The 23141-nt window shown below is 34.7% G+C and overlaps 1 protein-coding gene across 8 annotated transcripts in view; it reads left to right on the top strand.

Moving 5' to 3' along the window:
• The window catches only part of cno (canoe), a 199279-nt gene extending 176995 nt beyond the window's left edge, over window positions 1-22284 (top strand). For 3 of the 8 annotated variants that reach the window (XM_065352083.1, XM_065352085.1, XM_065352081.1), the window contains 20 exons: window positions 19-168; window positions 248-505; window positions 599-727; window positions 4154-4219; window positions 4293-4366; window positions 4466-4584; window positions 8315-8524; window positions 12629-12760; window positions 15209-15335; window positions 15424-15840; window positions 15930-16083; window positions 16172-16321; window positions 16416-16654; window positions 16735-16861; window positions 16936-17112; window positions 17312-17541; window positions 17673-17841; window positions 17950-18435; window positions 21186-21289; window positions 21368-22284. In XM_065352083.1, coding sequence (XP_065208155.1) covers window positions 19-168; window positions 248-505; window positions 599-727; window positions 4154-4219; window positions 4293-4366; window positions 4466-4584; window positions 8315-8524; window positions 12629-12760; window positions 15209-15335; window positions 15424-15840; window positions 15930-16083; window positions 16172-16321; window positions 16416-16654; window positions 16735-16861; window positions 16936-17112; window positions 17312-17541; window positions 17673-17841; window positions 17950-18435; window positions 21186-21289; window positions 21368-21671 — 3822 coding nt within the window. In that variant the 3' untranslated portion in view covers window positions 21672-22284. Of the gene's footprint in view, window positions 1-18; window positions 169-247; window positions 506-598; window positions 728-4153; window positions 4220-4292; window positions 4367-4465; window positions 4585-8314; window positions 11196-12628; window positions 12761-15208; window positions 15336-15423; window positions 15841-15929; window positions 16084-16171; window positions 16322-16415; window positions 16655-16734; window positions 16862-16935; window positions 17113-17311; window positions 17542-17672; window positions 17842-17949; window positions 18436-21185; window positions 21290-21367 lie in introns of those variants that run through there. The other 5 variants (XM_065352088.1, XM_065352087.1, XM_065352084.1 and 2 more) reach the window with 4 other exon arrangements.
• The last annotated feature ends 857 nt before the right edge of the window (window positions 22285-23141 follow it).

Below are 23141 nucleotides of genomic sequence, written 5' to 3'. Positions count from 1 at the left end.
TGTATTTTTTTGTTTCAGGCTCCTAAATACAGCGGAGAAGACTTAGCTTCATTAAGTTCGACTTGTTTTTTACTGAACTCGTTACAGCTACGTACGCTTTTAATGAAATATCAACCGGCTCAAGATGAACCTTTATTGCCTAAAGACTTGATCGAAAACGTTGTCAGGGTATGTACCATTGATTATTATTTCTGGCTAAATGGATGTATAGAAAATGTTTACTTATTCGAGTTTTCCATGTTACCAGGTCGCTGAAAGTCTAGCAGACGAACTAGCTCGATCCGATGGCCGCGAAGTGAAACTAGAAGAAGACCAAGAACTGAAATTAGAATTCGTATTACCTATCGATAGCTACAGTTGCGAAGTGGTTCGAGGCATTCCTCCTGGATTGATCGAATTTGTCGCCCCACTGCAGAGTATGGGATTATGTAGATTATCAACTCAATCCAGTTCGAATGGATTATGGACTGTTTACATGGAATTACCTAGTGCCAAAGGTGCTACGGTAAGTAATGATCAATGATCAATGTGAACTTTCAGTAAAAAAGTATGAAAATTGGAGCAATAAATTTATACATGTGTTTTTTTTAACCTACAGATGAGGAGTCCGAGCGCCATGAGTAATAGATCGATGGGATATTTGCCAGGACCCCAGGAACCTGAAATTCACGTCATCAAATTACATAAATCCAATAATGGAATGGGATTGAGTATCGTGGCTGCTAAGGTGAGTGTTACGAAGTATATTTTTGAGATTCGATGGCAGTATTTTAATCTGATTTAATGGTTTTTTTTGTGTTTTTTTTTCACAAAAAATTATTTTATTTGACATGGAATTTCGAGAGGGACAGAAGAGAAGTTATTTGAATTTTAGAAGTTTTCAAAACCTCGTTGTAACTTTTTAAACGAAACGTGGTAATTGGCCGAAAAATTTAAATTATTGCAATCACAGTTTTTAATGATTTTAAAATCATGTGCTTAGGGGCCAAAAATAATTTTATTTAATTATTTTTTTTTGAGCAAGTCATGAATTAATATCTCATATTAATATTGATGAAAATCACATTATTTCGTACTTTTTTCATTCATTTTTTATACCATTGTCTCGCTTCTCCCTTAGCCCTGGATTTCTTGATTCAGTTTTCAAATCGTTGAGAATCATTTATGTCTCCTCTGTCGAGAAAACCGGGTTCTTGAGGAAAAATTATGAAGGCTTTGAAAATTGAAACAGTATTTTTTGGAAATATGTAATATTCAATTTGAAGTGAATATAATTTTATAAAATTGGGAGACAAAAATTTGTAAGAAAACTAATTATGAAATCTTGGAAAAATTGAAACAGTTTTTTTCAGAAAATCCGAAAATGTACTGATATAAATACGCTAAGGATTCGTATGATTAAAAATTGCTAAAAAAATAACGTCAAAATTGAAACAATTAAATAAAAGTGAATAAAATAAAATAAATATAGGCCTAATGAAATTGTGTAAAAACTTGAATCCTCTCGAAAAAAAACAAAAAAAGGAGAAAATCAAGTTGAAAAGGTGTGTTGAATATTGCATAAAAATTGTTTAAAATAATTCTATATAAATTGATAAAATTTCATTCAATTAAAAACTCATAAAAAGTAGTTCAGAATGCAGGAGAAATTATTGAATTTGTATGAAAATTCTTGAAAACAGCTGAAAAGTGTTAAGGTGTTGAAATGAGATGAATTTTTGAAAATTATTTGTCAAATCACGAAGTACAAAAATATTTAAAAGAAAATTTTCTATCAATTTTCATTGCATTTTTGAGCAGGTTTGTTGTAATTTTTACGATTTTTACTTTTTTGACTGCATTTTAAATAATTTTAGTTCAATTTTTATCTATAATTTTTACTGCATTTTAAACCATTTTATGCCACCTTGAATTCTCATGATATTTTTCAACTATTTTTATTCACCCCTTTATGAAAATTTTTGTGTTAACTTTTTTGCAACATTTTCATTATTTTCTCGTCGTTTTTTAGTACCGATTTACTATTTTTTGCACACAACTTTGAAGCTGTTTTTTTAATGATAGTTTTGAATTTTGATTTTTTGTTGTTTATTTTTATAATTTCAAAAGTGTTTTTTTTCGAGATTTTGGCTACAATATTGGAGCAGTTCTAATGAAATTCACTTGAAGTATTTTAATTCAGTTTTCGTGAACAGTCCAAACTTACTTTCTGCCAATTTACATTTCAATGAATTTTGTTTCCATTTCAAAGATGTTTAACGTGTGTTGTGGTCATTTTTATACATTTCAGGTCATTTTTTTTCAAGGTATGCTTCATTGTGGGGCACTTATAATACCATAAATTAGCTTCACACGGTTTGGGAAAAAATTTGACGTTATATTTTATGCATTTCAAAGCATCTTGTCATCAATCCTTCTATTTTAATTCCTTTTTATTTTATTTTTCAATATTATTTCATGTTTGTCTGTTTTCACATTATTTTGAAAAATGTTTGTAATAATTTGAGCAATTTTTATACATTTTTGGGCAATTTCAACGATTTTATGTAAAATTTTGAACCGTTTCAAACTATTCTTAAAATTCTGCGTTCTTTAAATTTTTTTTTTAATTTTTCAAAATTTTGAAACTGTGTTTTGGGTCAGGGGAGAGGAGTGGAAAAATAAAGGCCCGCAATAGATAAACACTCTGATTGAAAGTCTTGAAATTTTTATTTCATCAGCTCACCCTTCCTCTCACTTTCTCCTTATCCCAAGGACTAATTTTAAATTTAGGTCAGAATCGAAATCAGCTTTATGGATTATCTATATTTTGATCACCACGTCAAAATTTCATCAAATTCGAGTTTTTCACCTTCATCAAGGGCCCATTTTTGGGGTGGGGAAAAATGGAGGCCAAAAATGGAAATCAGCATCTTGGAAAACCTGCATTTTGATACCCATGTTCGTGTTTAGAGTTCTCTAAATTTTGAATTTCCAACTCTTCATCCCTTCAAGAGTTCATTTTAGATCTGGGGCAAGCTGATGGACAAAATCAAAAAAAAAAAAAAAACTCCAATACCTACTTATTCTAGATGATAAGATAGCAAAATTTTTCATTTTTATGTTGTAAACTCAGGTCAGGATCATTTTTTTACAATTCCTCTTTATTCCACCTCCCCTTTCTTCACTTCTATAGTCGAAAAGAAAAACAACCATAACGAAACAATAACATAGATTAGAAAACTACTCGGGGTTATTTTTTTCCTAAATTAAATAAATGTCTCGTTGAAGAGAGAAAAAAAAAGAAAAGAAAAACAAATTGTACGAGTATATGAAAGAAACGTGGAAAAAATCGAATAACCTTGATTATTCTTACAAGTGAGCAATTCGAAGCAACCGACAGTAGCGAAGTCGTGAATTATTGAGAAGAAAAATAAAATATGAGAAAAAAAGACAGGAAAGAAAAAAATATCGTACGTAATTACGAAATCTATATTGAATTTTAAATTGATTGACATCCACAAGAGTGTAGGTTCACGAGTCGCTTTATTACATACGTTAAATTTCCTCGTATTATTTGTACGTATAGACGTACGAGGGGAAAAAAAGAGAAAAAAATTAACAACATATTCGTATATGGAAATGGTAGCTATACAATTTCTACATTGTGCGAGGCGTTTTCGCGTTTACGAATAGATACATAGGTACAAGTTTCTCATTAAAATGGAAAAAAATAATCCAAGTTTTATAACGCTGTACTGGTTGGCGCGAAATAAAAATGCCATTCGTAATAAGTCTGAACGTGTTAACTGCTTCGGCGAAGACATCGTATATGTAGGTATCTGGTATATAGTAGACGTCTTATAGCAGTTTTCACAAGATTCGCAATTAACAAAGATATGTACGCGTATGACCGTGTACACCTCGTGACGAATGATTCTCATCATTGTCAGTAATTTTCTCATAAATTATTACGTAATTACGAAGACGGGAGGGAAACGAAACGCGTAGAACTGGTTGCTATGTAGACGAACGTATCAGGTAGTTGTACTACTGCCAAGTACTAAGGTTAAGAGTACGACGTGTGCGAATTTCGTTCAGTTGTGAATTGTTGTGGAAGTGTCATCATTTTCGTGTGTACTTAAAGTATTTTTTTTCTTTTCGGTGTTTACAGGGAGCCGGACAAGAGAAATTGGGTATTTATATCAAAGCTGTGGTCAAAGGAGGTGCTGCCGATGCTGTAAGTATACAGAAGCAGATTTTTATTCTGAATTTGGCTTCGAATGATTAACATGGTGGTGATTTTTTTACAGGATGGACGACTCCAAGCCGGAGATCAGCTGATCAAAGTCGATGGCCAGAGTTTAGTTGGAATTACCCAAGAAAGGTAAGAAATACTGATCTCCTCAGTGGAAAAATTGCTTTATAATTTAATCAGTTGTATATTTTTTTCGACTAATTTCCTCTAATGTAATTAATCCTGCAGAGCTGCCGAATATCTCGTACGAACCGGCCCGATCGTAACTCTAGAAGTCGCCAAACAAGGTGCCATATATCACGGATTAGCCACCCTGCTCTCGCAACCATCTCCGGTCATGACCAGAGGTAAGCTTCGATTTACTAACTCGCGTCTTAATGTCTGGAAAATCTCTCTAACACCTTTTTTTTTTACCTAATATAATGAGCTAATCGCGATGGCGGCGTCCGGTCTGACCGGACGTGCGTGAGTAGAAAGGCACCACGAGCACTGTGGCTTGTAGCCTGACGCACACGTATTAGGAATGGCGCGGACGTCGCCCCTGACGCATTCCGTAGAAAAATACGAGTAATACGTAAAACCTAATAAATTATTAAACATCGATAACTTGGCCTATATATATTTACACATTGTGAAATTTAATATTAATACCTATAATATGTTATCCGAAGATAGTTTTTATTTATCCCTTATAATTCGATTAGAATATTAACTTGGAAAACTAACCTTAGTCCCAGGAAGGCACTTTTTACGGTTTTTTTTCTTTCTTCGTAGGTACTGAATTTGTTCCATTTGGTCTCTTGAAATGTTAGGTTGGATTAGCTATCCAGGAGTGATAATAGCTTTAATATGAGTGAATTTCTGATTCGAGTGAGAATTTCTGCTCACATTGTGTATCGTATCCAAATTTGTTTTATTAAGCAGTTGTTTTTGTACTTTTGGCTGTAAATTGAAAGAGTTGTGATTTTTTATAAAATTTAAATGTTTTTAACTCGTTTATGTTTAGTCGTGAGAATTACGTACAAAAATTGCATAGAATTTTTTTGCACCAAGATCTAGTTGAATCTGTTTGGAAAAACTAGACTTGGATTTTGCCTAGGTATTCTGAAAATTGAAGGAACTATGACTCAATTTCAGCCTTCTACAGGCCATTTCTCCATGAAAGATTGATAAGTTGACGTTTCTTGTCAATTTTGGGATTTTTTTTTTCAAGCAATGAATTTGTGATAATTTTGAAGAAAGTTATTTTTGGTCCACTTTTCATGGAAAACGCAGAATTTCGATAAAACTGAGATTGAGAGCTGAAATTTTGAATTGTGATCTATTTTTGATCTCACGAATCGATTAGATTCTTAGAGCTTTCAGCAGATTTTTAGCTTTTTTTTTGTATGGATGAGGTGCTAAATTTTATTTTTACCCTTTTCATGGCAATTTTTCCAAAACTGGAAAATCTAAAAATTAGCTATAAACTTGAAAAAGGCTAAAAATCGTCATCGATCGATTCGAGGTTTCTATCAAAAATGCTACCTGAATTCAACTTCAAGCTTTCTATCTCACAAGGGAACCTCTTGAGGTGTCACACTCCGATTTGAACAGGACCGCGATTTTTGGAAAGAGCATAGTCTAAAACTCCCAAAACCAAATTTTCAGCTGCCCAAGTTCATTTTTCGATTTTTGGCGAATTTTTGAAAAATTTAAAATTGACTGTTTTTGACGATTTATGCTTTTTTTTTAAAAGTACGTACTTGATCAGTAAAAATAGTCAAAATAAGTCCCAAAACTAATAATAATTACCCAAATCCAAATTTGACCATTTCCAGCCATTTTGGAGCCTCCAGCGCGATTTTTCAATTTCTCCAGAATTTTGGATTTGCTCCAGAAGGCGTGAATATGAAGTTGGGCAGCAAAAAATCGAGTTTTGTATTATACTCGACCTGTTTAACGATTTTATCCACATTTGAGCCGATTTTGGGAGTGACACCTCAAGAGTGGTTTTTTGACCAGCTTTTTTCAAAATTAAAAAATCCAAAAAATCAAAAGATAACCCTTTGTGAGGAAATTTTTAAAATTTGCGCGAATCGCTGTATTTTGTCCGTAACTAACCCCCCATATCAAAATTTTACAATTCCCAGCCATTCTGGAGCCTCCAGCGCGATTTTCAATTTCTCCAGAATTTTGAATTTGCTCCAATGAGAAAAAAATCTCGGTCAAATGAGGTGATATTGATTCAAGAGGGCAGAAAATGTTGTCAAAACATGTTTTTCTGATCATTAGAGAGATGCCATCACTCGAAAAGTGCTAAAAATTGGTGTAAAGGTCCACAGGTGGACAATATGTTCAAAAAAATTGTAAAATATGAATTTTTCAACCCAAAACTGGAGTCGAGAGGAGTGCTCATTTTAAAATTTTAAAATCGAAATTGAAAATTTAAAAAGCTAAAAAAATACCCAAGATGCGGGTAAAATTGTGAAAATTTTATTTTTTGAGGTCATAGGATTGTAATGATGAATTCTAAAATCATATTTTGCCCCCAAAACTATTCAAAATAATATTATTCTTTTAAATGTCTCAAAATTCTGCCACCTTTGGTAATTCTTATAATCTTCAACCTTCAATGCTCAATATCAACTTCAGTTTGTAGTCGGTTATACTTTTCAAGTAATCAAGTAACTTGAGTTACGAAAAGTCACTTTAGGTTAATTTTTTAACATTTTGGTCATGTAGGTTGCCTTTCTTTTCTTTTCTTTTTTGAATTTAAAAATCTTGAATTGTACCTTGTTTTTTTGCCAAAAACTGTAAAAATCTTGCCTTTTTATCAAATTTGGCATAAAAAAAGGGACATTTTTTGGCAAAACTAGCTAAAAATTTACGCTTTTTTTTTCAAGAAAAAAATTACGAATTAGAATCATTTTTTTTTTTTATTCAAAATTTCCAAAAAGTCCTGCTTTTCCAAAGAAATTGAAAATTCTCGCTTTTTGCTAGAAATGTTGAAGAAGTTTCACTTTTTTACCTAAAATTGCGAAAAATGTTCATTTTCTTCCATAAATTACCAAAGTTGCACTTTTTTGTTTGAATTGACTAAAAATTTTTGTTATGTGCCCAAAAATAGGTAAATAGCATTGTATTTTCTAAAATTGCCATAATCTCGCCAGTTTTCAAAATTGCTATAAGGTCTCTTGTTTTGCTAAAAATTCCTAAAAATTTGTTCCTCCTCCCCGCTTTCACAAAAAAAATGTAGAAAAAATACACGTTTTTTGCCACATAGTTGAGAAATGGTTGGCAAAAATGCGTCACTTTTTTCCAATAATCTTGCTTTCTGCAAAAATTGTCCCAAGTCTCAATTGAGTTTATTATTACCAAATTTTAATTGAAGCTTTTTTTTTGCTTTAATATGAGTTTTTAGGTTACTTTTTTGAACCTTTTTGGTCATTAAAGTTACTTTTTTTTGGAAAAAATCGGGTACCAAAACCAACCCTAGAGATAGTTATTTGATTTCCTGGATTTTGAAAATTGAAAGTTTTTGTTTCAAGTGGTTCTTTTTGAGGTAGATCAAGTGTACAAATCGGTTTGGTGGGGAAGGGGGAGGCGTTGGGCAAAATATACTATCATTCTTCAGCATTTGAAAGATACTGGCAAATGAGAGTAATTATTTGAGATGTTTTTGGCCACTGGATTGTACAAATATCTCGCTTTCCCTGTGCGATATTTTTTTTTTGAATTAATTTTCTTTTCAACCCATTTCATATGGTGCTGATAATATTTGAAGTTTTTAAAAGTTTTTTGAAATTCTCGATAGAAGGAGGGTAGGAGGATATCTCATTTCATCAGACCTAATGGAACTATACATTCAGTTCAGATGGAATTTGGCGTCAGTAGCTCTCTAATCTACATATTATTACGTACTATTCGAAGTGCCACCCTATACATAATTTGTACTAACAACCATGCTTTTGTTTTTTATCGCTGCGCTTAAATTATTTCATCGGATACGTGATGGTATGTGTGTGTGCGTGTATTTGGGTATATACTCGTACGTTCGCTATGGTGTGATATTCCGAACCCCTCGGACAACTTTAGTAGAAAGGCCTCGACCCAGATCGGAACTATTCAACGAGCCGTTCCGCGAAATGCTGCCGTCGAGTTACTCGATGATAAACTTACATCAGAATAACAGCTACATGGAGCCGGCTTTCATTCATTGGGATTCTTCATCGCCGTCGGAGTATCGGATGGGGCCGACTTCGACGACTACGACGGCGGCGATGATGCCTTCGCCGATTTCTACAGGTGTGATAGGCAACGGTACAAGTTGCAAGACGATTGGTGGTGGTGGTGGTCGTAGTATTGCTGGTAATCAGTTGAATCGAATGCCTCGTAATAAATCCGGTTTCCAACCACGGTTCGGTAATTTCTTGCTTCCCGAATACGCTTTGTTAAGGCCCAAAAACGCATGCCCGGAAGAAGATCACCAGTATAGTGGCGACGAAGAGGATGACGACGACGACAACGCAGCTGCGAACTCATCGAAACCTCCTCGAGGTGTCTTGACGGCGGATAATTACAACGCTAGACGTAACACGACCGCTGGTATTTGCTCCTCTTATGCTCCAGGAGCGATTACCACGTCCTCAGAACCGAACACCAAGTTGTGCCTTTGCGAAGATGTGCTGCAACAGCAGCAACCGCATCCGAAAGATGTGCCGAGACGGTCTCTGGACTGGGGGTATGCGGAAAAAGGTGTTTTTTTAGATCGTAGTCGAACTACTGCTGCGGCTCGAATGAGTCCTAGGAGAAGTTACTCGGATCCGAAGCCTCCATCGTCCAGTTTAACTAAACGTATAGTGAACGATGTGACGGCGTGTTGCTTGGGTGTTGTGCCGGAAAGTGACGCGAGCACGTGTAACGACGATGTCGAGCCACCGAGTGGACGTGTCGATAGATCTGTGATGACCGAAGAGTCTTCGTTCCGGAGGAGTTATTCGGCCGATGCGACGACAACGGTCAGATTCAGAAACTCGTGCCCTCTGGTGCCACCGGAGAACGAATTGTGCGAATGCGAGAAGAAGATCCGCAGCGGTACTGAGCCAGCTACTAAGATCCTGTATCAGAACGGAACGAATACAGGGAGCAGTGGCGAATCGATGGTGGTTCCTGTTTCGGAGCCGCCTCGAACACTGCCCCTGGAACCGGCTGTGAAGTCTTCCTTGCCGGCGGAAGCGATCCGCGATATTGTGATGATGAACGAGCAATACCATCAGCATAATTTGAAACGGCTGTTGAGTAATTTCCGCAGTCTAGGCGATATCGCTCCTCCTGCCAAAGATCTGGTCGATCTGACCCGACGTTCCAGTAGCGATATGAGCCTGTACCAAAAAAGCTGCTCGATGATCGCCGAATGCACCAAATGCGGGAATAAATTCGATATCAGGGGGAAGTATTTCAACGGTCCGGCGGTCGAGACGTTGACAACGACGACGACCGGATCGTCGTCCACGTCCGGAACCAGTTCCAACGATACGGATACGTCCAGTGATAAAGAATCTGCTCCGGAGATGTCCGATAAAGATCGCAAACTCACCAAAGAAGAACGCGAAAATATACTCAAAGAATTAGAGGATATTATATCGGGGCAATTTTTCAACAACGTGGCTGGTTCCAGAGGAGCAGAGAGCAAGAAAACTGGCGCTAGTAGCTTCCCATCGTCGATGCTGCATCTAGATCTGAATACATTGAAGGATAGTGATACCTCAGCCAGCGAAGGAAGTCTGCACAGATCGAATTTCTCCTCGTTGACCGATTCGAATGATTTTCGAACCGGTCGAGTGGCCGAATTAGCGAGACATTTTTCACGTCTGGGAGAAGCCGGCATCATCAAGGCTCCTGGTGCAGAACCCAAGACTAAATCTGTACCGAATCTGGCCGGATTCGGTGTCTCGTACGACGATACGAAGCACCATAAACCGAATCGATCGTCCAGTATGGAGGATTTGGATCGAAAAGGGGTCATTTTGACCGAACTGAACGACGATTTGGATAGCAACGGGCAAGAAGATGGTCGGAGCCGGTCACGAGGTAATGAACCGTCTATCGTGAAACAGGAATCGATGCTGGATAAACGTCGACAATCGTTCGCTCGCCAGAACACGGTGTTTTGTAAAATGAAAAGCGTCGACGAGTTAGAATCGAAAAATCGCCAGCCTAGGAAATTATACAGATACGCGAGCTTAGCCGATTTTCGAATACCAGCTGGTAAATCGGCCTGCAAAACAACCGACGATCGTAAAAAAGTTGTCTCGTTCGATGACCTAACCGTACGCAGAAGACAGCTACAAAAGGAGAAAAGATCCTCGAGCGAGTCACAAGAGAAGAAGGAATTCAACCTGGAATCGTTTCTGGCCAAGAATAAACCAGCCTACGAAGAGAACCTGAAAATCAACTACGATAAAATGACCACAGCGATCCGAGACTACCTAGCGAACAAAGAGCTTCTACTCAAGCGAATGAAAAGCAACAGCATCGATCAATACAACGTGAAAAGCTGCTCGTTATCGAACTTGAATCGAACTTGCGTCAACTTCACCACGATCAGAGAAGCCGAAAATACAAGGCCAGCGATGAAAAGAGATCTGAAATTCGGCATGTCCGTAGACGCGATTTATTTCGGAGATAGCGCTCCTTTGCAAGAGATGGATATGGCCGAATGCGATGATTTCACATTCAAAAGTAATCTGAGAAGGGTTTACAAAGGACCTTACTTCAAAGGACGCCGATTCCGTAGATGTCGCAAGCTCGATAGTCGTCGTAGTTTCTTGATGTATCCGGGCGAGAACCTTAATCGGTTCAAGCTGAGCGAAGAAATGAAAAAAGAGGTGTTTAACCGAAACAGATGCCAGAGCCTGGATACCGGTATGGAAGCAGCCCCTAGATCGCAGGATGTCCTCCGACGGAGTCATAAGCTGTGAGAGACTAATTCAATTTACGCCTACAGACAAAAATTATTACATTGGCTTTTGCATGGGATTTTTATCATTATGTTTTTTAAGCATCGACTCTGATTTCATTTCGTTATTTTTTTTTCATTTGGCTCTACGACATTTTTTTTCTGTTCTGTGATTTTTTTTCTCGAGGTATTTTTTTGTTTTCGTTGGCTGATTAGAGTCACTGTAGTTTTGTTGATTTTTTTGCTTGGATTTTTTGTTGTGGTTTAGATTTCGCCTTGCCCCCTGTTTGAGTAGTTAGAGTGTGTTGTCGAGTAGATTTTGTTGATTTTTTTTTTAGTGTTGCTGGTACCTATTTTAGTAGATGATTTGATAATTTTGTTTTAGTATTATTGCCAATATTGGTAGATAGAGGTACCCGCGTGTTTAATCGTGGGTACTAATTGCGAATGTTTTAATTTTATGATTTATTAATTACGATATTTTAAATTTCTGGCTGGATTATTCATTACGCAGAATTTGTATTTTATTATCGCATTCGCTCGATAAAGAGTGAGAAAAAGAAAAAAATAGTGGTTCTCAATTTTGTACACGAGATTTACTTCTAATTACACATGTAAAACATTACGAATTTTTTGGGTTGTCGTAAAAATTAATGCGATTTGTGGGAGTACTTGGAATGATTAGGTCATTTATTTTTGAAATTCACGAACGAAATTAAGCATTGAAAATGGTGGGAATATGTATGTATTATGACGAATTTTACTTACGATAATGTACATCTATCCTACATACGTCGTGCATGTTTCGTTGATGAGATCATATTTTTTATAGCGTCTCAGTTGGGATTTTTTGACGTTAGTTTTGTGCGAATTTATATGATTTTTATGGAGGTTTTTTAAAAAATGGTTGAGAAAACTTTGAGAACCACTCTTTTTTATTTTAATTTTTTTTTTGAATTATATATTATTATTTTCAGCTTTCAGGTTGCGCTTTTCGTATTTATTTCTTTGAGGATTCGAAAATATACCGATGGTCTTCATAAGAGGTGGGAATTGGTTTGAATTTTTTTTAAGGATAAAAATAGAAAATTTTGGGCTTTTTTGAAATCCTTGATTTTCAAATGATCAATTGTGAACTTGAATCACATTTTTTCACATAAATTCATCATTTTTATAATTTTTTGGGAGTTTTTTTTCTCAATTTGTCTATTTTTTTTCATAGAATTTGGGATTTGTACGTAATTTTGAAAAAAAAGACCATCGGTGAATTCGAATCCTTCATTATTGCGCATTTCAGCATAATTTTCATTTTATTTTTTCTTCATTTGAATTAATTATGCGATTATTTTTTTAAAATCATTTATTTGCATTGCATTTTTTCTTTTCAAAACTAATGCTATATACTTATACGTGGAGTAAAGTTTAAGCAATTTGCGTATTTTTTCACACAGGTGGGAGACGGATGAGCGAGAGAGACCTTCCGTCTCGGATATCGAACGAACAAACCAACCAAGCCACTCTGCTTCCAATGCACGCCCCACTAATTCATAGTTCTAAATCTGTTCCATCTTTAAATAGTCCCGGTAAGAATGGAGTTCTGGAGTAGAATTAGTATTTTTTTTAGGGATCAGTGGGTGTTGGGATCTCATTTTTGTAATGAGATATGATAAAGTATAGGTAAATAAGGTTCTAAGTTTACATGGTGGCGGAGGTTTTGAGCTGATTTGAAAGATCAAGGAGGCAAAATACTCGTATTGTGGTACTTGGAGCTCTCTCACGCTTTTCAAAGCATGAATGCTGGTTGCTGGATCATTAACGCTTTTCTGTACATATACTACCTATCTAATTTATAATTTATTATAATAAAATATCGTTTGGAAAGGCATGGGAATGTGCTCAATAAATTGATAATAATGTTGCAATTCATTTCCACAGGAATATTTTCAGAGTGCTCTGAATTTGAAATTTTGAGCACCCTGTGCTGTTTTTATTCAGGGAAGGGGTGAAATAGTGTACAGGGTGTGTTGATCGTTGTCATTGTCTTCAATTCAATAATGCTACAACTCAAACAGCAATTCGATTACTGATTAGGTTGAATTAGGTTTTTGATCACAGAATAAGTCCAATTTTTCGGTATTTAAAATTGCTAGAATCGCCATAAAAAATCTGCTTGTAACCAAAATTATCAAAAAATCTCAACTTTTTTGTGTCAAAATTGCAAAAAAATCATACCTTTTGTAAAAATTGTGGAAAATCCTCATTTTTTTAATCAAAATTTCCAAAAAGGATTTATTTTATAATTTTTTTTTTACTAAAATCAGTTTTTTGACGTAAAATTTGCTCAGTTTTTGAAAATCGAAATTACCTACTAAAAAGCTTCTTTTTCATTCAAAATACCACAAAGTCATGTTTTTTGACAAAATTTCAGAAAAACCCTTTTTTTTTTGCTCAAAAATTCTAGATAGCCTTGTTTTTCTTAGTCGCAAAAAAATCTGTATGTTTGTCAAAATTGCAAAAAAAAATACAATTTTTGAATTTTCATTAAAATTACGAAAAAAAACTTATTTTTTTGGCAAAATGGAGGGCAGTCTTATTTTTTTTTAGAAAAGCAGCTATAAAGACACATTTTTTAACGAAAAAAGCAAAAAAATCAGTTCTTTGTTTCACCTACATATTAAAAAATCTTACTTTTTTCCAAAATCGCGAAAAATTCATATTTTTTTGTAAAAATAGCAAAAAAACGCATCTCTTGCAAAAATTTTAAAAAAGTCTGTTTTTTGTCAAAATTTTTTTAAAAACTTGTTTTTTTGTTAGAATTTTGTTTTTGTGGCCAAAATTGCAGAAAAAATTTGTTTTTGATTGGAATTTTACAAAAAGGTCTTGCTTTTTGTTAGAATTGCAAAATACTCTGAATGTGTTTATTTTTAAAATCAAATTTACCAAAAAATCTTACCTGTTTTTGCCAACATTCAAAAAAAGTCCTACTTAATTTGAAAACTGTCAAAAAGACATATTACTTCTCGTCAAAATTGCCAGTAAAGCCAGTTTTTTTTCTATCAAAATTTTCCAAAAAGTCCAAGTTTTTTGCCAAAATTGCTGAAAATTCCTTCTGTTTCGTCAAAAATTTCGGAGTCTTGCATTTTTGTCACAAAAATCTGATTTTTTTGTCACAATTGAAAATAAACAAAGTTTTTTATCAAAATTTCCAAAAAATTTTACTTTTTTGCTGAATATGCTCATAATTTTATTATTTTGTCGAAAAACATTTTTTTTTGTCAGTGTTTGCCTTATTTGTTAAAATTTCTGAAAAAGTCTGTTTTTCTGTTAAATTGCCAAAAAGTTTTATTTTTACCCCAAAATTGCAAAAAAAATATTTTTGCTTAAAATTTCCTAAAATTTTTGCTTTTTGTTGAAATTTCAAAAAAATCAATCTTTGATCAAAATTCTGAGAAAATTTACCAAAATTGCGATTTCTACCTAATTTTTGCAAATTTTAAAGAAAGACGTTTTTTTGTCAAAATTATACAAAAAGGATTAATTTTTTTGCAAAAATTGCAGAAAACCTCTATTTTGGTCAAAATGTTCAGGAAATGTTGCTTTTTTTAGTCGCAAAAAATAGTTTTTTTTTATTTTTATTTTTTTTTACAATTATTGAAATTACTTGGAAATTCTGTCTGTTGTTTTTTTTTTGGTCAAAATTTGCATAAAAGTCCTTTTTTTGTAGAAATTGTAAAATTAATTTTTTCAAAATTTTCTAAAAAACCTGTTTTTGTCATAATTGCGAAAAAATTTAGTTTTTTTACCCCCTTCCCCCCTAAAAAAACAACTATGGAGGATAATTTCTTTACACCTGAGTGCAGTGAACTGTGAACTTCACACCCTGTACAATTCTTCTGATATTTTTGATTTGGGAATTGGATATTCTTTTCACCTTGTGTGTTCTGTTGATCTGCTTGTTTTGAAAATCTTATTCGAAATTCTGATTTTTTCAAACAATTTACTAACTATGTGTTGTTTTTCTGTTTCAACAGGTGTTAACGAAGGTCAGATAGTTTCCCCAGTAGCGAGTAGATCTACACACGAAGTATACAATACAAGTTATAACAGCACTTCGTCCCAAAATAATATATCAATGCAGCATCCGGCTCTTCGATCTAGGTAAGCGAATGGCCATAAAACCTCACCTTAATTTCCACGTATTTTGCACTGCAGGAAGAATTAATTTCAATCTTTATTGTTTTATCAGGTCCAGCCAAAACCTAAACGATAGCAGATCGCTGAGTAATTATTCGCAAAACGTGACGCCGAATTTATCGCACAGACAGCCATCGAATCCGAACCTGTTACAAAACAACGTACCATCGCCGCATCATCCCTATATCCCGAACCACCAGATGCCGCAACAACAACATCCCATGTACCATCAACACGTTCAACAGCAACAAATGCTGCTCCATCAGCAACAGCAACAACAGCAGCAACATCACCATCCGTACAATTACTCGGCGGCCGCGGCCCAGCAACCGAATCACGTCGAAGGCGAACGTTTCTATCAGAATTTAAACGTGTATAGAAATCACGAAATGCAAAATGGAGGCGTTCCCGATGGCGCCGGAGGAGCGACTATGATGAAGGGGAAGATCTTGTCGCCGCAGCAAGACAGGTACTTGAGTATTTTCTGGTCAGAAATCGATGGTCTGATGATCTTAATTTGGAAGAAATATTGATTGGTTTTTTCTCTGCCTTGGTTAGGTCTTCGAATCAATTCCAAAGAAGTTTCAGAGGTTCGCAAACCTCATTGCAGCAACCCCAAGGACGAGCTTCGGTTGAAATTTTACCAACGTACATGAAAGATAGACCATCGTCGGCGTATCTGCAAAAAGAAAATTACCCACCTCAAAATATGGTAAATAAAACACCTTCCTTGATGAGATTTCTGATTTTCTTTGCTTTTTGTTTCAAATAAGTGTTTATAAACGTGTATTTTTCTGCAGACTATGTCTGGCCGGTCTCAAAGCACCAGGGATATGCTACGACAAGAAGCCAAACTCCAAGAGATGAGCGAAGAAGTTCGCAGACGTGAAATGAAAGCTAATTTCTCACCTCAGCAGCAGTATCCCATTAGCCCAGCTAACAGAATACAGGTATTTGATTGGAATTATTCATTTCACTGCCCACCAGGCTGGTCAAAATGACCGAATCTCGATTTATTGACCAATTTGTGTTTTTTTTCTGCAGTCACCTGGTGAACCTCAACAACCAGGTCAGCAATACATGCACCATAAACCGCCACCTCCTGAACACCTAATGTACGACGGCCAACCGGCCAGGCCGCCTTATCCAAGCCATAAAATCGGTACAATGAGACCTAGTATCGAAGAATTAGGATACAGAGAGAGTCCTCCGCCTCCTCCACCTCCTCCTACGTCCACACATCCTTTGTACCAGTCGAATTTGCAACGGTCGCCGGATAATCGGTGAGTTATTTGAAGCCAGAATGCCTTTAGTCTACTGTGGATTAGATTGGAAGCTAATCTGTGTGTGTTTTTTTTAATAGATACACCGCGAGCGTAGGAGAGCCACCGAAAGGAGGTTATTACCCATCGTCACCGTCTACACCTTCCAACAAACAGCAGTACCAATTGCAAGGTACCAATCCTTGGGAAAGAGAGGAAAGAGAAAGGGTAAGCTTTGGGATTTTTATTAGTTGTCATTTGTACCTTTGGGGGCGATCTTGACGTCGCTTATTTTGTGCTAGGAGCAGGAACGACGACGTGAAGCGGCCAAAGAATGGCGAGATCAGCAAATTAGCGAGCTCGTGTCGTTGGGACAGAATAGAAATCAAAGCCAGGAAGAGCAATTGAGAGCGCTGCGTTTGGAAAAGGAATTCGAGCGAAGGGCTCAAGAAGAGGAAGATGACGATGAAGAGGATCAGGTAAACATAACTTGGGCTTGAAATTAATACAATTGAGAATTTTTGGGTGGATCGAAATTTTTTTCATCATTTTTAAATTGAAAAGGTTCTTTTTTAAGTTCCAAAATTTAGTTCATTTTTTTGGAGGAAATTTTCAAAATTGAAAATGAAAATTTATTTGCTTATTATTAACCTTTGTGTTTGTTATGCCTCGTAATAGGAAACCGTAGAACGTATTCAAGACGTTATGCGTGCTGCGAGAGAACAAGACGAAAGAAACACTGTACCCACCAAAAGTAACTCCAACTACACTCCTCCGAGGTGGACTCAACAACAACTACAACAACAACAACAACAGCAGCAGCAACAGCAACAACAGCTACAGCAACAACATCAGCACTCGCAAATGAACGGAACTTCCACCAGATACTCTCAAGGAGCACCTAATATGTGAGTTAATGACCTCTTTATGCATTTTTGAGAGTAGAGATGAGAAGCTGAATGTATTCGATCTAATTTCTCGAACTTATACATTTTTTTGATTTAATTTCTCGAACGTGTTCATTTCTTTTTCGTCTCAGATCCGAAGAAAAAGAACGATTAAGACGGTTAAAAGACATGAGAATGAAACAAGTCGAACAAGAAAACTTGAAACAAGAAGAACAACGCTATAAACAACAACAACAGCAGCAGCATCTTCATATGCTCATGCAACAGCAGCAACATCAACAACAACATCAGCAACAAAAGGCAAGTAAACCGAGCAACGTAATCTATCATTTAATTTAATAAAACTAGGCAGGTTATTCTGATTGTAAATCTATTCACTCTGCTAACGATGATACTTGATCTCTCCAGGACACCGATGATCACTCACCGATCGCCGTCAACGGCCACGTCGGCTCGACCAAGACGCTAACCCGACCCACGCACCTGAGACTAGACCATCTAGTGAATAACAACACGAGTAACAACAACAGCAACAGCAACAGCAACAACTCATCCGTTCAACAAAACCACTCGATGTCGTCTACGAATAATTCGTACAGCAATATCACCGATTACTCGACGCTAACGAGTCAGGCACCCCAACAAAGATTGGATAGCTTACTAGAGCAGAATAATTCCGCTCCCCCGCCCCCGGAACGTGGATCGTCGTTCGCTGTAATGTCGCAGGCTTTCAGGAGTCCGGTGACGACGCCTTCGCAGAGCAGAAACGATATCTCGATGCAGAGTAACACGACGCCGAAGAAGGTCTCGTTCCAGGATGCGTCGCCCGAAAGTGCTAATACTACGAATAACATGAGTAGTACCCCTGTCGAGAAGACTTTGGAGGATCCGAATGTAAGTGATTGTCGTGTTATTTGATATTTTCACGTAATATGAGGGTGTAATTTTTTCTACTTCACTTGCCCTGACCTCCCCTTTTTTCAAAAAAATATGTCAAACTTGAACCCAGTTTACCCAATTTCCTTTGAAATTCAATTTTACGAATATGTGTCGAATTTCGAGAGCTAATTATAGGTCCATGATGAATAAGCAACTTACTTGTCAAAAATGTGTTGAATTCAGAATTTGAAGGGGGGGGGGGTTAAATTTTTTTGTTTCAAATGTAAAGTCGCAACCAACTTGTTTCCAAGTGTGGAAAAAATTAGAAAAAAATTATGACCTGTTAGAAAATGTTGACAAAATCTGATGAAATTCAATGTGTTTGCAAAAAATTGGGATTGATAATTTAAATTTTAAAAGAAAAAATGCACAAAAAAAAGTTTTTCAAAAACGTGTATTTAAAATTTGTAATTTTTATAATTTTTTTGTCATTACAATTTTTTTTATTCTGTCGTAATTTTCGTGTCGATTTTTTTTCCAAACAAGTACTGTATGTTTCTTTTGAAAAATCTATTTCTTTCACTTGAAGACCTTTTGTTGTATTTTTCAAGGATTTTAAATGTTTATTAAGAAAATGGTAACTAAAATTGTCATGCAGTATTGAGCCCTTTTTTGACGGAGAAAACCGAATTTTGAAATTTTTCAAAAAATGTTTTCCCACCTTTTGAGCTCTTATCATTCTTTTTCTACGCTTATGAACTTTTCGTTGCTCGAAAATCAGCAGGAAGTTCTTGAAAAGCTTGCCTCTTGATTCGAATATTTAAAAAATTCTTTTTCAATCATTTTTCTTTCAAATTTTGGTTTTTTGGGGCCTCTTACCCTCTTCTTTCAAAAAAGTTTGATATCTGTTTTTTTTTCAATTGCAGTAAGATTTTTAATCATTTATTTATGCTGTGAATTATGTTCAGTTCAAGATTTTACTTCGAGAATGTTGATCGAAACAATTTTTGAAAATTTTAGACATGGGTCGACATTTTAGTCATGTTTTCAATTAATTTTGAAGTCTTTTTGTTACTTTTTTTCAGAAAAAGTTTCTATTGGTTAAAATTTCATCAAAAAATAATATTTTCGATTTCTTTCCAGAAATCTTTTTTTTTTTTTTTTTTTTTTGAAATTTAGTTACTAAAATTGAAAAATTGAAAAAAGTTGTTGAAATAATTATGTATTCAAAATTGATGGCTAAATATTATTGGTCTGTTCTTTATTTTTTTTGTTTTTGAATTTAATTGAAGAATTCTCTCATCTTTCACCTTCATATATTTGGCATTTTTCAAGTTCCTATGTTCCTTTTTTCATCTGAAGAAATTTGTTGAAGTTTTTTTTTCAAAAAAATGTCGAGTGAAATACCCAAAGATTGTTTTTGAAAACTCCTGTCTCTGGATAAAGTTTCAGAAGTATTTTCATGACATCTACTGGCAGAATAGTATACTTAATCTTCATGCCCTGAAAATACAATTTTGAGAAATTTTTGTCGTTTTTTGATTTTTTTCTTGGCTTGTAGCAAAACTGTTTTTATTTTTAATATTATATTTTATGAGTTTGTAAATTTTTTAATTTTTTAAAAATCAAATTAGGAGCATAAAATAATTGTGTTTTAATTTGGAAGGTTTTTTTTTATAAAATCATCTTTCATTTTCTTTCTGTTTCCCATTCTCAACCCCCTTCCCCCTTCCCCAAAGAACATTCTTTGTATGAAGGACATGAAGGTGTAAAACTGGAAAGCAAGTTTACATAAAGCCATTTGGAAAAAAAATCACGCACAGAGGGTGTCTCAAAAGGTTTAATATTCCTGGATTTTTAAATAAAAATTCGTTTAAAGTGTTCTAGAAGGGTTAAGGGGGTATAAAAAAAACTTTTAAAATTTTGAAAATTTGAAGCTGTTAAAATTATTTTGGATTTGGCTCGATGTTCCTGGATTTTTAAATAAAAATTCGTTTAAAGTGTTCTAGAAGGGGTAGGGGGATACATATAAAAAATAAAACCTTTCAGACTTTTCAGTCTTATTTTTTTTATTTTAGAAAGGGAAAGACTTATGCGTAAGGCCTTGCAAACAATTTTTCAAGTGTTTCAGGGCTTCCCAAAAAAGTCTAGTTTTTGAAATGAAAATCGACGAATCTTCCTCCTACATGAAGAACTTTCTTTCTAGGTCCAATGTATTCTGGCAAAAAAAATATATATATATTTTTTGATGGCGAAAGATTATCAGTTGAAGATTTTGATTTTCTGTTTAGAAGGGTCGACTTCGAGATTAATTTTTTGCCCCTATTTTCATAAACTTGATAACAGGGATGTCCCTCGTAATTTTAGTAGTTTTTAAAAATGATGACCAAAAAAATATTTTTCATTTTTATGATTTTTGAAATAAATTTTTCTGGTAATGAAACTGAGAGCAAATGGGGAGGGAGACAGAAAATCATAAGACTTGCAAATAATGAATTGACGATTTGATGTTAATTTCTCGATTTCTTCAGTTTCCCTAGATTTAGCCAAATTTTACTCGAGTGTCTTTTATTCCAGAAACTTCTTTCTCCCCTTTCCTTTCGCATCTATGCAAGATTAAAATTCCACTATTACGAACTCTTTAAATATCTGCTGCACTTGTCCCTTATATTTTACAGTTTTGATTAATTTGCCAAAGTTCAAAATCCAGATTTGAAAAAAAAACAGTCAATTAATAACACATTTTTCACAATAAATTGTTACAGAGATTCATTAACGAAGCCGAATCAATGTTGGCATCACCGAAAAGCCCCGACGGTCAATTCATCGGCGCCACACCAGGAGTCATCGGAACCCAAGAAGTTTACCGGTAAGTTGACCAGCTCCACACTTACACATTTATATCGACTTATTCCCCTCATTTACCCAACTCACTTTCCATTTGCAGAGACCCAAGAACACGCCGTTTAGCCGAGCAACAACACCAGAAACTTCTATCGAACAAAGTAGTCCCAGTACCGGAAAAGTTGACTTTCAAGGAAAAAATGAAGATGTTCGCGATGGAAACGGGCGAAGAAGGTACACCCAAAGATAAAGTGAAAATCTCACGAGCTCAACGCGATATCGATAATCTAAATTCACCATCTACGCCGAATGCAGCTGGTGCAGCATCTACCCCTACCAATCACGCACACGCTAATAATAAAAACAGCAACTCGAATAACGATTCTATCGATAATAAGGTTAAATAGATTTACATTTATACGAAAGAGCATTTTTTTTAAAAAAGAAAAACTTTTAGGACCTATGTAGTTTTCTTTTCTCTCTCTTTTTTTCTTCATTATTCAAGTACCAAAGATTCGTTATCGTTTATTTAATTTTTTTCATTGCATTTTGAGTTATCGGCCCCGACCCTCCCAGCAACTTGAATTTCGAGATTTATACAGAGGTACGTATTTTATTTAGGTACATAAATTTAGGGTAAATAGCACATTCTAAGCACTTAGTTATGGGAAGGGGGTCCCCATCTAAAAAAAAGGACATTCCTTTATGCATTCCTTTTTTCTCTCTCATTTTATTATTAAAAAAAAATAAAGAAGAAGAGCGTAAGTTTAAATCAAAATAGGTCACGATTTGTTGATATTATTTAATTTTTTGTTTTATTATTTTTTTCTCATTATTATTATTATTCTTTGTATTACGAAAGAACAAAATTCGAAGAACAAATGTATAATGTACGATATGTTGTTTTCTTTCATTTTTATTATTTTTTTTTCTCTCCTCGAGCTAACTTACATAATTTATATACCTTGTAATAATCAATATGTATCTGTATTATTTAAATAGCAATACATCAATATTTATATATACCTTTACTGTTGATGGTGAATTTTTATTTTACTTTTTTTTTCATTTGTATCTTGTTAAATTATATCGTTCGTTGTTGTATGTTGTGTAATATTTAAAAAGTTTTTTTTTCTTCTGTTTTTTTTTAATTATATTGAAAATTATATTATAAATATTTACGTTGTGTGAGTATATATGATAAAACGGTCGAATTTGAACGACTGTTTTATGTATAATAATCAATTTCCATTTATAGTACAATAATAATTATTATTTTTTATACCTCTTAAGTTGTACGACACAAATTTATATGCATAAATATAATTCTTTATAAATCGCGATGTTTTTGTTCTACAGGTGCGCACAGAATGTAATGAGAATTGAGAATTCAACGACGACGAGATGCTGATGCTGATGCTGATGGTGATGTTAGAGACTAAGACTAATGCAGCTGAATACCCTGGTAATTATTCCAAGATAGGTCGCGACGTGTTTAGGATAATAGTGTATTATAATATTATAATACGCGTTTAATTTGGACTAAATTATTAGCATATTTGAAACTATAAATTCGGTATTTTACGTAGGTAGGGGATATTTCGTACCTAGATATATTTATTCGTAGTACGTCTTATGCTAATGTTCTATGTACAATATTACGATGTAAAATGTAAATATTTACATTCGTGTTATTGTACCAGATCCAGAAACGTATTACTTTATGATCGTCGTTACGTACGTCACGAGTTTATCAGTGTGAAATTCATCTTACTCGTATTGTGTGTGAGGTGAAGAGTAAAGGGAAAGGGTAATGGCTGGAATAAAAGCGAGCAGGTAAATTGGGACCAGATAAGAAGATACGAAGAACTAAATTT

Source organism: Planococcus citri, chromosome 2 (assembly GCF_950023065.1).
Source record: "Planococcus citri chromosome 2, ihPlaCitr1.1, whole genome shotgun sequence".
Taxonomy (NCBI): domain Eukaryota; kingdom Metazoa; phylum Arthropoda; class Insecta; order Hemiptera; family Pseudococcidae; genus Planococcus; species Planococcus citri.
This window is presented reverse-complemented; position numbering and strand designations above follow the sequence as displayed.